General features: G+C 39.8%; 1 protein-coding gene across 1 annotated transcript in view; it reads right to left on the reverse strand.

The window, feature by feature from the left end:
* The window catches only part of tspan17 (tetraspanin 17), a 37,261-nt gene extending 24,026 nt beyond the window's left edge, over window positions 1–13,235 (reverse strand). Inside the window, exon 1 of the mRNA XM_080201571.1 lies at window positions 12,831–13,235. Within this exon, the coding sequence (XP_080057697.1) occupies window positions 12,831–12,911 (81 nt within the window). The 5' untranslated portion in view covers window positions 12,912–13,235. The remainder of the gene's footprint in view (window positions 1–12,830) is intronic.
* Between the last annotated feature and the right edge of the window lie 312 nt (window positions 13,236–13,547).

Below are 13,547 nucleotides of genomic sequence, written 5' to 3' on the forward strand. Positions count from 1 at the left end.
ACTTTCATTTTAAAAATTACAAAGTAACATTTTCTTTTGACTCTGGCAACCATTATCCTTCCTCACTCCCAAGTTTCACATACAAAAAACAAATCAGTGAACATTTCAAAATGAACAGGGTTGTTATTGCAGCTCTGGTCTGGGGGATTCAGACATTTCCAGGTTAATGTCTCCATTCATGCATCATTTCAGCTGCAACCATTCCAGGAACAGCTGCTCACCCCTGTTGGAAAGGTGCTTAAAAAGAGAGAATAATTGCCCAGGGTTAGGACTACTGGATCTGCTTCTAGAGACTTACACCATCTCTCTGTTAGAATATACTGAGATCTCTGCCCATCAGCACCAACCACCAACTGTGGCCACATCTCTCCAGAATAGAGTTGTTAACGCATAATAATAACATGTCTTTAATGAGTGGAGAAAGAAAACACAGATAAGGGAACAATTGCTCATACAAATGGATGATCTGGTGTACAAAGACTTAAGCATGGGCAAATGAATAGGTGAATAAAAGTTGCAAAAGGCAGGACTTTATTGTAAGCAAATGTACAATATTGAACGCCCTCCCTTCATCTTCAATACACAATTGCAGCCATTCATTAAGTCGGCTCACCGACATTTTACAGGACATTGGGGGATGGAGAAAAAGTGCTGGCCTTGCCAGTGACGTCCACATCCCACGAATGAAAGTAAGTCTCCCTGCAATTTTCTCTTTATTTGTCATGAGTGAGACTAAGATTATTTTTTCCCTTTGATTGTCATGCAGACAACAGCTGATTAGCTCAATCACAAAATCATTCTGGCGCATGAAGCGGTGATTCGGCCCAGTGTCTGCACCAGCTCTCCGAATTAATATATTATGACTTTGTGCCATCATCCTGCTTTTTCCTCCACATTCTGCACATTATTTGACTAGAAACAATCATCTATATGATTTGATCAGTAATTAAATCAAAAGTGATAGTTTTGTTTATTTTAAAGCACTTCAAAGTACGTCTACGAAAAATGCCTTCAGCATAAGATGTTACATGAAAAAATAAGAGTAAAAATCAAAACACATTTACTATGCAGCAGAACCCACGGGCACCTGGCTTGTACCTTACAAACCGACAAGGAGATGGGTACACGTTTTCAGAATAGAAAATTTAGCTTTCTATCGGATGAAGAGTTAACCACAGCAATTATATTGGAGTAAATAGTACATAGCATTTATCCATGTTTTAAAATGAGCACTGCAAACTATAAATTTTTCCACTCAAATCTCAAAATTAAATGACAAACATTAGAAGCACTTTAATGTATTTCAAAAATGTACTTGGGAGTCAAAGTCAGCTGGCATTGTAATACATAATTACATTCTACTTGAATTACAACATGTATATTAAAAGGTTTACTTCACTCTATAATGTAATTTTGTCTCTTGAATTTTAGAAAGTAACATTTTATTTGAGATATATAGCAATATAGAAAAAAACTGTCTCAGCTAAATAATACCTCCAAAAATATTCCATACACAAATCCATTCCTGGCTTTAGCATCACAATATTGTGTAATGGTTGCAATGTATTGAAAATGCTTTTAACCCTTTAATGTCAGATGTAAAACCATCCTCAAATGTCGTATTAAAAGCTTGCACATCAAAGCACTTTACTTTTAAAATAGACACTGAAACATGAGTTATGGGTGAATTCTCATTTCAAAGTCAAAAACAATCTAGGCTGTCACTAAGTAGTCCTGAATGTTGACTTTTGGATAAGGTGGTGATCACAACTGTCCTGCAAGGAAAACATAAAAGATCCTCTGCCAGCAAGATTCCACTCCAACATACAGTATCCTGCCTTGGATATATAGCTGCTGTTCCCTCTTTCCCCCTTCTCTGCCTCTTCTTGTAGCTTTTCCTACCAGAAGATCTTCTGTCATTGTACATCGTGACGTCTGTCTGGCGTGCCATTCTCAGGTCCAATGTAGCTTGCTGCAACTACACAGTGACATTGATTGCCCAATTGTACCTAAACTGACTCTTTCTGCTGCTCTCCATTTTGCCCTCTAGCGTAGAAGTTTAGGTTTTCAGCTCCGATCAAATTGTTGAAGTATTGACATTTTATTTTCTGGATACAATTGTTATTTTTGTTCTTGCAATTTTAAATACCTCTTCATTTGTCATACAGTCTGTAAATGGAATTTTAAGCATACATCTTGGCATCCAAATTTTCTTCGATATTCATCTATCGATCTTTATCCATTTGAGGCATACAGGAAAGTGGAGCAATGTAGCAATTTGAGTGTTTTTCTTGTCACAAGCTTGAGTTTTCTTGTTGTTAACACATCCTTCATCTTCACAACGTTACTTCTGGCTATCTCTATCCTTCTTCTGAATTCAGCATCACATCCCAGCTTATCATTTGTCCTATATAGGCAAACTTATCAATATGTTGCAGTGTGACACCATCTATTTCGATCTTCACTTTTTTTTAATGTCTTCCTTCTGACTAGCATTGTTTTTGTCTTTTTGGTGTCCATGTTCAATCCATATCCTAAACTTCTCCATTTTACTTGGCTTATGATATTTTATAGGGCCTCTTTTAATTATGCAAGTAGCTTTGTGCTGTCAGTGCGTTGCAAGCTTGTTTGATTCTGGTCTTCAATTCTAAACCCTGGAAGTACGTCTGACTCTCCAAAGGCTCTGACGAAGGGTCATCCAGACTCAAAATGCCAACTCTATTCTCGCTCGATGTGGAGATGCCAACGTTGGACTGGGATAAACACAGTAAGAAGTCTCAACACCAGGTTAAAGTCCAACAGGTTTATTTGGTAGCAAAAGCCACTAGCTTCCTTCACCTGACGAAGGAGCAGCACTCCAAAAGCTAGTGACTTTTGCAACCATATAAACCCATGGGACTTTTACTTGGTGTTGAGACTTCTTACTCTATTATCTCTCCACAGATGTTGTCAGACCTGCTGAGATTTTCCAGCATTTTCTGTTTTTGTTTCAGATTCCAACATCCCCAGTATTTTGCTTTCACCTCCGAATATTTGTTCTGTATTGGCCGCTTAATTTTGATGACTGTACACAGCCTTACTACACTCTCCCTTCACTTAGTGTGTGTGTGATTGCCTGTCCCTTTTCTAGCCTGATACTCATTTTCCAATCCGGACATAGATTCTGGACAAACCTCAACTTTACTGTTTCAGCAATATATATATTAACATTGGATAATAAACATGATCAAATGTTTCTCCACCATTAACGAAGCATATACATGTTCCTGTCTACTTTTAAGATATGTAACAAAAATTGTGCTTAGTCAAGATTTAAATCCAGATTGCAATTTCTATATCAAATGTATTACTATTTCTATTATAAATTTCATGGTCACTTTAATGAGATGAGTTATTTAAGCTTACAGATCTAAACCGTTTGCACTCCATGAGGTATCTTAAATAATGAATATCCCAAGACATTTGGAATGTATCTCTGCTGTATTTTTTTTTACAAATTTCAGTTGTTATTTTGATCTTTTTCTCTAAGTTTCTTCATTTCCACTGGTAAATACGCTAGAATTCCCTGTCTAACAATATTGTAGGAACATGATTACCACAAATGATTACAATAGTTCAAGGTAGTGGCTACAACTACTTTTTCACAACAACTAGTAATGGACAATAAATGCAACCTTGACAGCATTGGCACATTCAGAGATCAAATATTGAAAAAAATCAGTGCAGCTTTGCCAATCATCTACCTGACAACTTGAAAAAATTCTTCAGATATACCATATTCAACAGGAAAAAACCCACAAACAGCAAATCCAGCAGCCTGCTCCTAATAACCAAGGAAATAGATAGTCATTAACAGTGCAATCATGCAGTGCTTACATCACTGATGCTTAGTTCAGATCCCAAAGTGACTTGGATCCCAACCTGATCACAGGCATAATCCAAAAACAGAATGCTGGGTCACCTGAGGGCCTGCTTTCAAAACAAAGGCAGCATTGCCCAAAGAAACTAGTCAGTAGGGACCAACAGGAAAACCCTTCAACGGCTGGAATTATACTTGACAGAGGAAGAGATCGTGGTTGATGGAGATCAAACATTGCAAGAGTTCCCTGGGCACCATAATTTGCTCAAACATTCTCAGCTTCATAGGACATTTGTTGACAACTACACAATGTTAAGCTTCTTTCCTGCAGCAGCTGTTGTCAACTAAAGCTAGAACTGGGCAATATCCAGGTGTGTGCTGATCAGTGGCACTCATACCACTGAAGTGCTCGGCTCACCATTCGCTGGTCTTCAAAGACACAGAAACATACATCACAGGAGCTGGAGTTAGGCCATTTGGCTCTTCAAGCCTTTGGTATCATTCATTATCATCCAGCTTAATAGCCTGATCTCGCTTTTCCCCATATTCTTTAATCCATTTCGCCCCAAGAGCTATATCTAACTCCTTCTTGAAAACATACAATGTTTTGGCCTCAACTGCTTTTTGTGATGTGAATTGCACAAGCTCACCACTCTCTGGGTGAAGGAGTTTCTCCTCATCTCAGTCCTGAAAGGTTTATCCCGTATCATTTGATTATGATCTCTGGTTCTGGAGACCTCCACCATTGGGAACATCCTTCCTGCATCTACCCTGTCTAGACCTGTTGGAACTTAAGTTTTTATGAGATCCTCTTCTCGTTCTTCTGAATTCCAGCTAATATCCTGACTGACACAATCTCACTTCATACATCAGTCCTGCCATCTAGGAATCAGTCTGGTAAATCTTTGCTGCATTCCCTCTATAGCAGGAGCATCCTTTCTTAGATAAAGACACCAAAACTGCATACAATATTCCAGGTATGGCCTCACCAAGGCCTTGTAGAAGTGCAGTAAGATATCCTTGCTCCTGTACTTGAATCTTCTTGCAATGAAGACCAAAATACAATTTGCCTTCTTTACCACCTGCTGCATCAGCATGCTTACCTATAGTGATTGGTGTAAAAGGACTCCCAGGTCTCACTGCACATTTCCCTCTCAATTTATACCCATTCAGATAATAATCTGCCTTCCTGTTTTTGCTATCGAAGTGGATAACCTCACATTTATCCACATTATACTGCTTCTGCCATGCATTTGCCCACTCACTCAGCTTGTCCCAAATCACATTGAAGCAGCTCTGCATCCTCCTCAGAGCTCACCCAGCATTGCGTAATTTGCAAATTGGAGGATATTGCATTTAGTTCCCTTATCTAAATCATTAATATATATTGTGAATAGCTGAGGTGCTAGCACAGATCCCTATGGTACTTCACTGGTCACTATGTGGCATTTGGAAAAAGACCCATTTATTCCTACTTTGTTTCCTGTCTGCCACCAGTTTTCTATCCATTTGAATAAACTATCCCTGACCCATGTGCTTTATACGTTACCTGCCAACCTCTTGCATGGGACCTTGTCAAAAACCTTCAGAAAGTCCAAACAAACCACATCTACTGGGTCCCCCTCATCAATTCCACTAGTTACATCCTCAAAGAATTCTAGTAAATTTGACAAGCATAATTTCCCTTTTATAAATCCATGCTGACTCTGTCCGATTCTACTACTATTTTCCAAGTCCTCTGCTGTAAAATCTTTGACAATGGACTGTGGAATTGACTCACTACTGACATCAGGCTGACCGGCCTGTAATTCCATTTTCTCTCTATCTCCCTTGCTGACACTGCTACTGCCAAGTCACACATCAACACCATGAGAACTACAATTAATCAGCGGCTTAACCAGTTATGTAAATACAGAGCATTTCCTGCCAAGTGAAGATGGCTGTCGAAACACACCTACACATACACACTTGTCTGTGCATGCATAGAAATCCACTGGCATCACTTCTAGGAGAAACAATGCTGGCTGGCTGGATCTTACGCTGATTCCCAAGCACTTCACCCAATTTCTGAACCCCATGGCGGGTGAGCAGGCAATCTGGGCATGATCGCATGGTGTTGGAAGGAAGGCAGCTGATCCAGCCATGATGGCCGTAATTCCAAATTGCAAACGCCATAATGTTTGCAGCTCCAGGGCTACTACCCGGTACGAAAGTTTAAGGAGAAAAGGTTCCAGAGCGAGTGATTCAGAATGTGCAAGGAGACCCATCCACCCGCAGGAATCAGAAACTGAGTGAACAGCTTCAGGATTAGAATAAGATCTAACTGAAGAAACTCCAGAGCTCCAAAGACAGAATATGGAGGTTATAATCCTGAATTGCAGCTGTCAGAAATCTCCCCTCCCTCAGCTTCTTTCTTCCCCACTGAATCAGAGAAGGTGATGCTTTTTTAATCAGTCTTTAACAACTATCTGATAAGCATCTCTGCTTCTGGTCACCGCCTATTCTGTTGTTCGCATTGACAGTCCAAAACATTACAACTGGGCATGCATTGGCAGTAATTGCAGTTATGTAAATATCATAGTTACAAAGCAGGGCTGAAATTACATAATAATCTTAAGAATGACTTGATTCCTGGCCCAAGTTGGACAATCTGCAAACTAATGGAGGACAAAACTCTCCACAGGGCTCAAGTTGGAAGCATAACTAAACACTTTCCCCTCACCTGGATGGGCACAGCTTCAAACACCACAACGTCTACTTTATGGGCTATGGACAAAAACGGAAGCAATATCATCCATTGCTATGACCTCTACCAATGCATAGTATAATAATTTTCTTGAAACACTGGTTCAAAGTCCCTTCAACTCAACTCCCTGCCCTTGGTGGCTGTTTCTTCAGGCATGTTACGTTGTAGTTACCGACCTAAGACCAGAATGGGAGCACCATCATTTCAAGAACTGCACCATCATTTCAAGAACTGCAATGTTCAAAGTAACAGATCATCTATTTCACAAGACAAGACAGGTAATACCTACACTTTTAGCAGTGTTGCCTACAGCCTAAGATTCACTCAAACACTTCCCTAGGGCAGGTATCTAGTCTTTATTAATTGCATGTTTTTGTTCTTATTCTGTTGTCCCAAAGGACCAAACACCTTCCAGGAGAAACAGCAATTTACTTGTGCTACTTTATTTGCTGCTCATAAATGCAGTCTCCTCTACATTGGGGAGATCAAACATTGATTGGGTGATCCCTTTGGGAAACAACTCTACAAATTACAAATGCAATCATGAAAGTCGCTTGTTATTCTAATGTTTCACCTCACTGCCAAATCTAGCCTTGACCTCCTACACTGCTGAAAAACAGCACTTCATTTTTTGAACAGCCACTTTACAACCAATATCAAATTTAATAATTCCACATAAGGTCTGCTCCCATTTTTTCCAGAAATTAGCTGATTATGATTCTGCTATGTACACCACCCCAGGTCGCACCACTTGTTTCATGACCAATCCTTTTGCCTTTTAATCTCTCTGCTTAACACAATCACAGACTTTCTTTTTTGTTCTTTGTTTCCGTCCCCTTTTTCCTTGTCTAAAACATGTTATATCTCGAACTTTTTCCATGAAAGGTCGTCTACCTGCAATATTAATTCCTGATGCCTTAACTCTGATGATGCCTGACCCACTAAGTATTTTCAATACTTTGTTTTAACAAAACTCGTGAAAGAGGAAAACAATATAATAAAAGTAGCAATATACTTTTAATTTCCTGTTGACAACCTTCCATTTGCTTTAGCTCCAATAAGATGAAATATTAGTAATTTTGCAAAGTACAGCAAAACGATCAAGACCAATTGCATGATTTTCAGAGAATGGGCAAAATACTGGAATCCAAACCTCAAACACTCGTAAAAATCAAGTAATTTTATTACAATTCCCAAAAGTTAGTCGGCCTCCATACACAGATCATACTACATACCTTTCAATAAAAAACATATTTCAGAATAAAAAATGAGATGCTGCTTTGTTAACATTTTCAAACTATTATTTTAATATTTCATTGTTAACACTAATGACTTCAGTGTGAAACAATAATGTGATTTAGTACAGTCCTGAAATTTCACTTTTTAAAAAACATTACTGGTTATTTTTAATTAAAATAAATCATTTAGGCGTGACCCATATGCTTCAAAAATAACACAGTAATTTTTCTTATATAGATTGGCATATCTGAATACACAGTTCCATCTGCATTGCAATCACAGTGTTGCTTTTTTCCAAATTGCAACTATACCCAGTATGAAATACAGGATTTCAACTGAAAGCAATAAAGCATCTCACATTCATTACTGGAACCACACCCAGATTTAACCACAGTATTCCTGGATAAACCAGTAAACAAGTTGGTACAGGTAAGGACAGCTTTGGCCCATCCTGCTTCCACTACCCACAAAGTCTTTTTCCTCATTTCCCTCTAATACAACAGACGATATTATTGTATCATATTATTTTTACAATTCTGTATTGTTTTACAAACTTCCCTCCCAATCTCCTACTTTTAAGCCTGAAAAGGCCAAGATTTTTCCTCAAATTAATCCTTACCCCTGGTGAGCAGAAACCAAAGCTTTGGCTCTGAATTATGATATGCACATTCAATGTATACCTTGCTGTCTTTAGACTAGGCCATTCTAATACTTCTGACCAGCTTCACATCTTACAGCGTCCATAAAGTTGAAGTTATCTATTACTTTTGTTAGTTCAGGACTGGCCTGCTATCTTCCATTCAAGGTAAACTCCCAAATCTCTACTGCCTGTAACAGCATCAAGGCCCATTCACCCATTACTTCTGTAAGCATAGGAATAAGTACCATAAGAGCTGGTATAAAGATGGTTGTGGCCATGGAAGGAGCTTTCATATCAAAATCTGTCATCAGATTGTTAGTTGGCCTGTAAATTCTTCCACTAGTTCATTCTATTCCCTAATGGACGAATGTTGTTTTGTATCTGCACAATCAGTCCTTTGACATTAAGAATAAGCTTTATGGCTCTCCTCCAGGGACTGAATGCCCCCCTTGTTCCTCAAATAACCAAAAATGAACCGTACTCATCATACAGTCTGAGCAAAATACTGCACAGTTTCTGCATATCATTAAACACAACTGTTATCTGATTTGTACCTTATTCCCCATGTAGATCAATATTTTGTTTGCTTAATTGTTGCTCCAGTGTCTCAGCATGCAAAACAGTGTATATTAATCCATAGATCTTTGTCAATGAAACTCCTGACATTTCAGTCCCCCTTTATGATGCCATGTAAATTGCCCATTTCTTTTACACATATCTGTATTCATTAAAAAAAGAACAGAAATAGCTGACAGCATTCATCATCATGTAGACATTTGAAAAGAAAGACTTGCATTTGTATAGTGCCTTCCATGGCCTCTTGTAAAGTGTTTGGAATATTCTATGAATATTCTTTTTAAGTGCTGTTGTTGCTGAAATGTAGGAAAACACCTCAGCCAATTTCCATACATCAAGGTCCCAGACATAGCAATATAAATTGTCTGTTTTTGGCTTTTGATGGAGGATAAACATTGGACACGGCACCAGGGATAACTCCTCTCCTCCTCTTCAAAACAGTACCATGGGATCTTTTACTCAGTGCAATATTCCCTTTTTGTTGCAGTGGGGAATCAGCCTTAATTTTTGTACTCAGATCTCTGGAGTGCAATTTGAATCCACAACTTTCTGACTGAGAGGCAAGAGTGCTATCCACTGAGCCACAGCCGACAATGCAAACCAATGTCTGAAATAGCAAGCCATTCTGGTGCAGTATAAAATGCATTATAATTCAAGAGGAACAACACACTTCTGAATACTTCTGCATAGATATGAACACCTTGATGACATCCTGTAACATTTTCTGCTGAAAATTATAAATATTATGAGCAAGCAATTGTCAGCTTAGCTCTTATCAAATATACAGAGTTAATACAATACATATTCACAATCTAAAACCTCAGAAGAGCATTAGAACTTGAAGTCAACCAATCCTGAACCAAAATGACCTCCATCTCATTCCAGATTCAAGATTACTACCTATACTATCTCTTTTTGTTTTATTCTTTGGCACTAGCCAAGCTAGCATTCATCATCCCTCTTGGCCCTTGCTAGGCCATTTTAGAGTCAACCATATTTCTGTGGATCTGGAGTCACATGTAGACCAGACCGCATAAGGACGGCAGATTTCTTTTCTTGAAGGGCATTAGTGAATTATGATAACAGATGATGGCTTCGTGGTTAGCATTATTGAAAGAAATTTCATGTTCCAGTTTTTTTATGAATTTGAACTTCAATTCCACCAACTTCCATGTCTCAAGTTAATTTTTCTAGACTTCTGGAGTATTAGTCCAGTAAGACTGCTATTACACCACCATCTCCACCTGTCGATCAGGTTCAGTGGCCCAGTTTGAAATTACCACATAGCAATGCTATTACAGGGTCTTCACTGCAGGCCTACATATTCAGGCCGTTTCAGGAATTATTTGACCACGTTTCACTAAGTATAATTTTAAAAGGCAAATATCTAAAACAAATTGAGAATCAATATATCGTTATTAATAATTTAATCCAATTTTGCAACTGTATTTTTTTTCAAATTGCAAAGCTCATAGCATCTTCTGGTTTATGATAACTGCTCAATAACAGTGACACGACACCACAAGCTTTTCAGTTCCAGATATTGATTCATGCTCACTACATGACACCATGGATCAATGAGATGCCATAATTAATTTGACAGAAATTTGGCTAGTCTGTATGCTGCCATTTTTCTTAGTCGACTGATATAAATCTACATATTTTAAAATGTTAACTCATACCAAAGAGATCACAACAGGGCAACAACACGTGGTCAGGTAACTGAAAGCATACTGTTACTGCCAAAGAAAATAGACTATCACGTCACATCCTTTTAATTGAATCACCAATCAAATGGTCTTCCTGTTCTTTTCCTCACCTGCTTGCCATTTAAAGATACTCATCAAGGAAACTCATCAATTGCTGTTGGCATTATCAGTGATGTTATACTTCAAATTTCCAACCGTATAGATTAGCAAACATTGATAGGTCAAACGTCAACAACTTGAGCTACACAGATGATACAGCAACTAGCTGCAGTGTCGGAAGAGGCACTACTGGAAATTGTAAACAAAGCAAAAGTGCAGAAGACAGATTACAAACGAACGTGAAGAGGACCAAGAGAATGATGATCTAGAGACCTAATGCTTGAAGTAATAACTGAAGCAAATGGATCAGCATGATCTTATTGAATGGCGGGGCAGGCTCGAAGGGTTAGATGGCCTACTCCTGCTCCTATTTCTTATGTTCTTATGGAACAACCAAGAAAGTCCACATGCCTTGGGCAGATTAGCACAGATAATGGGTTATGTGAATGTGAAATCTGAAGGAGAATTGTGATAGCCAAGACCAGCTTTGACAAAGTGGAAGATATTAACTGAAATTGAATCTGAATCTTAGGATAACAATACTGAGATGCTCCTATTTATCATCTACATTATATGCTTCAGAAACACAATCTACTGATAAGAGGATTTAATTTGGGATGTGGACGTGTAGGAGGATGCTCTGCATATTTAGTCAGATGGAAGATCTAATGATAAACAGCTGGATATGACTGCAAAAAAAAGTTAGCACACAAACAGAGAAAGGTAAAATATTTTGGTCATATAATTGGAGCAGTCAATAGACAGAATTATTGGAAAGAAAGATCAACAGAAAATGCAAGAGGAGAAAATGGATGATAGGCATAACAGACTGGATGCAGTTGATCTAAATGGAATGTGTATGGGCAGCACAGGACAAACAGGTGGAAACCCATGGCTGTCAAGTTCTGGAAAGAAGGTGACACTAACAACACTAGCAAACTGCTGGAAGATGAGATTAATGAAATAATTGATTTATGAATGTTAGCCTTTTGCATTTCATTTTACAAATAATTACAAAAGGAAAAGTAATGGCAAATACACTGCGACAACAACCTCAAAAGCTTGCTATTTGTAATCATCTCTTTTTAATCTTAGGTATTTAAAACGTTTGCATTATATTAACTCAAATCATTTAAGAGCCTTATGTGAATGATCAAGCAGCACACTTCTCAGGGATACGTTTTAATACAAGCAGGGAACACACAAACTTGCATCCTATTCACCCCAAAGGCCACTTTGGTTGTGAATCAAACTCCTTTAAATCTTCAAACCTCATTCTTTACAGACAATTGCCTTTTTATTAGTCTACTCAATTTTTAAGCCTATGCCTTAAAAGTTGAAAAAACTACTTTTTCGTTTTTATTTTATCATTAACTTGTGACCAAAATCTTAAAATTGGGCAACGCCGTATCTACAAATAACTAAGAGTAAGCTGTAATTTCCAAAGTGGTGACACTTTGCTGTCCCAACTATTTAAATCACCAGATTTTTTAAAAGAATACAAAATGTGCATTGACAGAGATACTGGCTGATGAAATCTATACAGGAATTAGGGATTTTGTTTCTTTTTAAAAAAACGAATCATGCTCCCTTTGATCATTTGCACTGTTGAGTGGAATCAAACAAAAGGAAAAAGTCAACGGGCAAACAGCTTCGAGCAACCGACGAGCAAGAAAATCAACTCAAAACTAAAACATTGGCAATAATTGTCCTTTTTGAACGCAGCTTCTGCCACCTCTCTGCACTGAAATTATTGGAAGCTCTTACTGGTTGCAAAATACTCCACAAACTATGAGCTGCGGACTTTTCCTCCAGATCAGCCTGAAACGAGGGGATCTGAAGATTTTTTTTGTTCTGACACAGTCCCAGAGACAAGGAAAAGAAAGTCCCGAGGGCCGGAGTCAGACAAAAGGCTCCCGGGTGCTCGGTCACTCTGTGTAAACAACAGCCGGCAACACTTACCCAAAACACTATGTTGAAGCCGAACAAAACATATTTCACGCAGCAACTAACTTCAGGTCCTTTGAAATGTTTCCCGGACATGGTGAGCTGAGGAAGGGGGGAGGGAGGTAAACAGTAAAACCCAGAGCCGGCCAGCCGCCGCCTTCATTGAAGCTCAGCAGCGAGCATGAGAAACCAGGGAGCCAGGCTCCGCCACCGCATCAAGGACAGCGAGCGGACAAACATCGGTCTCCGCTCAAGCCGCGGGACGGGAGTGGAGGGGTGGGGAAAAGGCGACAACACACCGCTCCCCGCTCACACTTCCATCGCGTTATCAGCCTCTGTGTTCACCCCAGCCGCCGGCCTGCAGCAGCGCCACCACCGGCGCCGCCATCCGGCATTTCACCGCCAGTGCGCCTGCGCCTCCCAACGGTGTGCACGCGCCAAGTTTCGGGGCGTCCGCGTGCGTCTCCAGCGGGGAGGGGGCGACGGTGAGGTCGTGCGCGCGCGTGCGTGAGCCGCCGCCGGGGGGAAGTGAGCGACGCTAGGGAGTGTGCGTGCGCCTCAGCCGGGGAGGTGAAGGTGGGGAGTGCGCGTGCACCTGCGCCTCAGCCGGGGAGGGGGCGACGGTGGGAAGTGCGCGTGCTCTTCAGCGGGGGGGGGGGGGGGGGGGTGCGGCACAGTGAGGTGGTGCGCGTGCGCTTTAGTTGGGGCGAGGGGTGGGGTCACAGTAAGGTA

The sequence above is a fragment of the Carcharhinus amblyrhynchos genome, chromosome 13 (genome assembly GCF_965287045.1).
Source record: "Carcharhinus amblyrhynchos chromosome 13, sCarAmb.v2.hapA, whole genome shotgun sequence".
In the NCBI taxonomy this organism is placed as follows: Eukaryota; Metazoa; Chordata; class Chondrichthyes; order Carcharhiniformes; family Carcharhinidae; genus Carcharhinus; species Carcharhinus amblyrhynchos.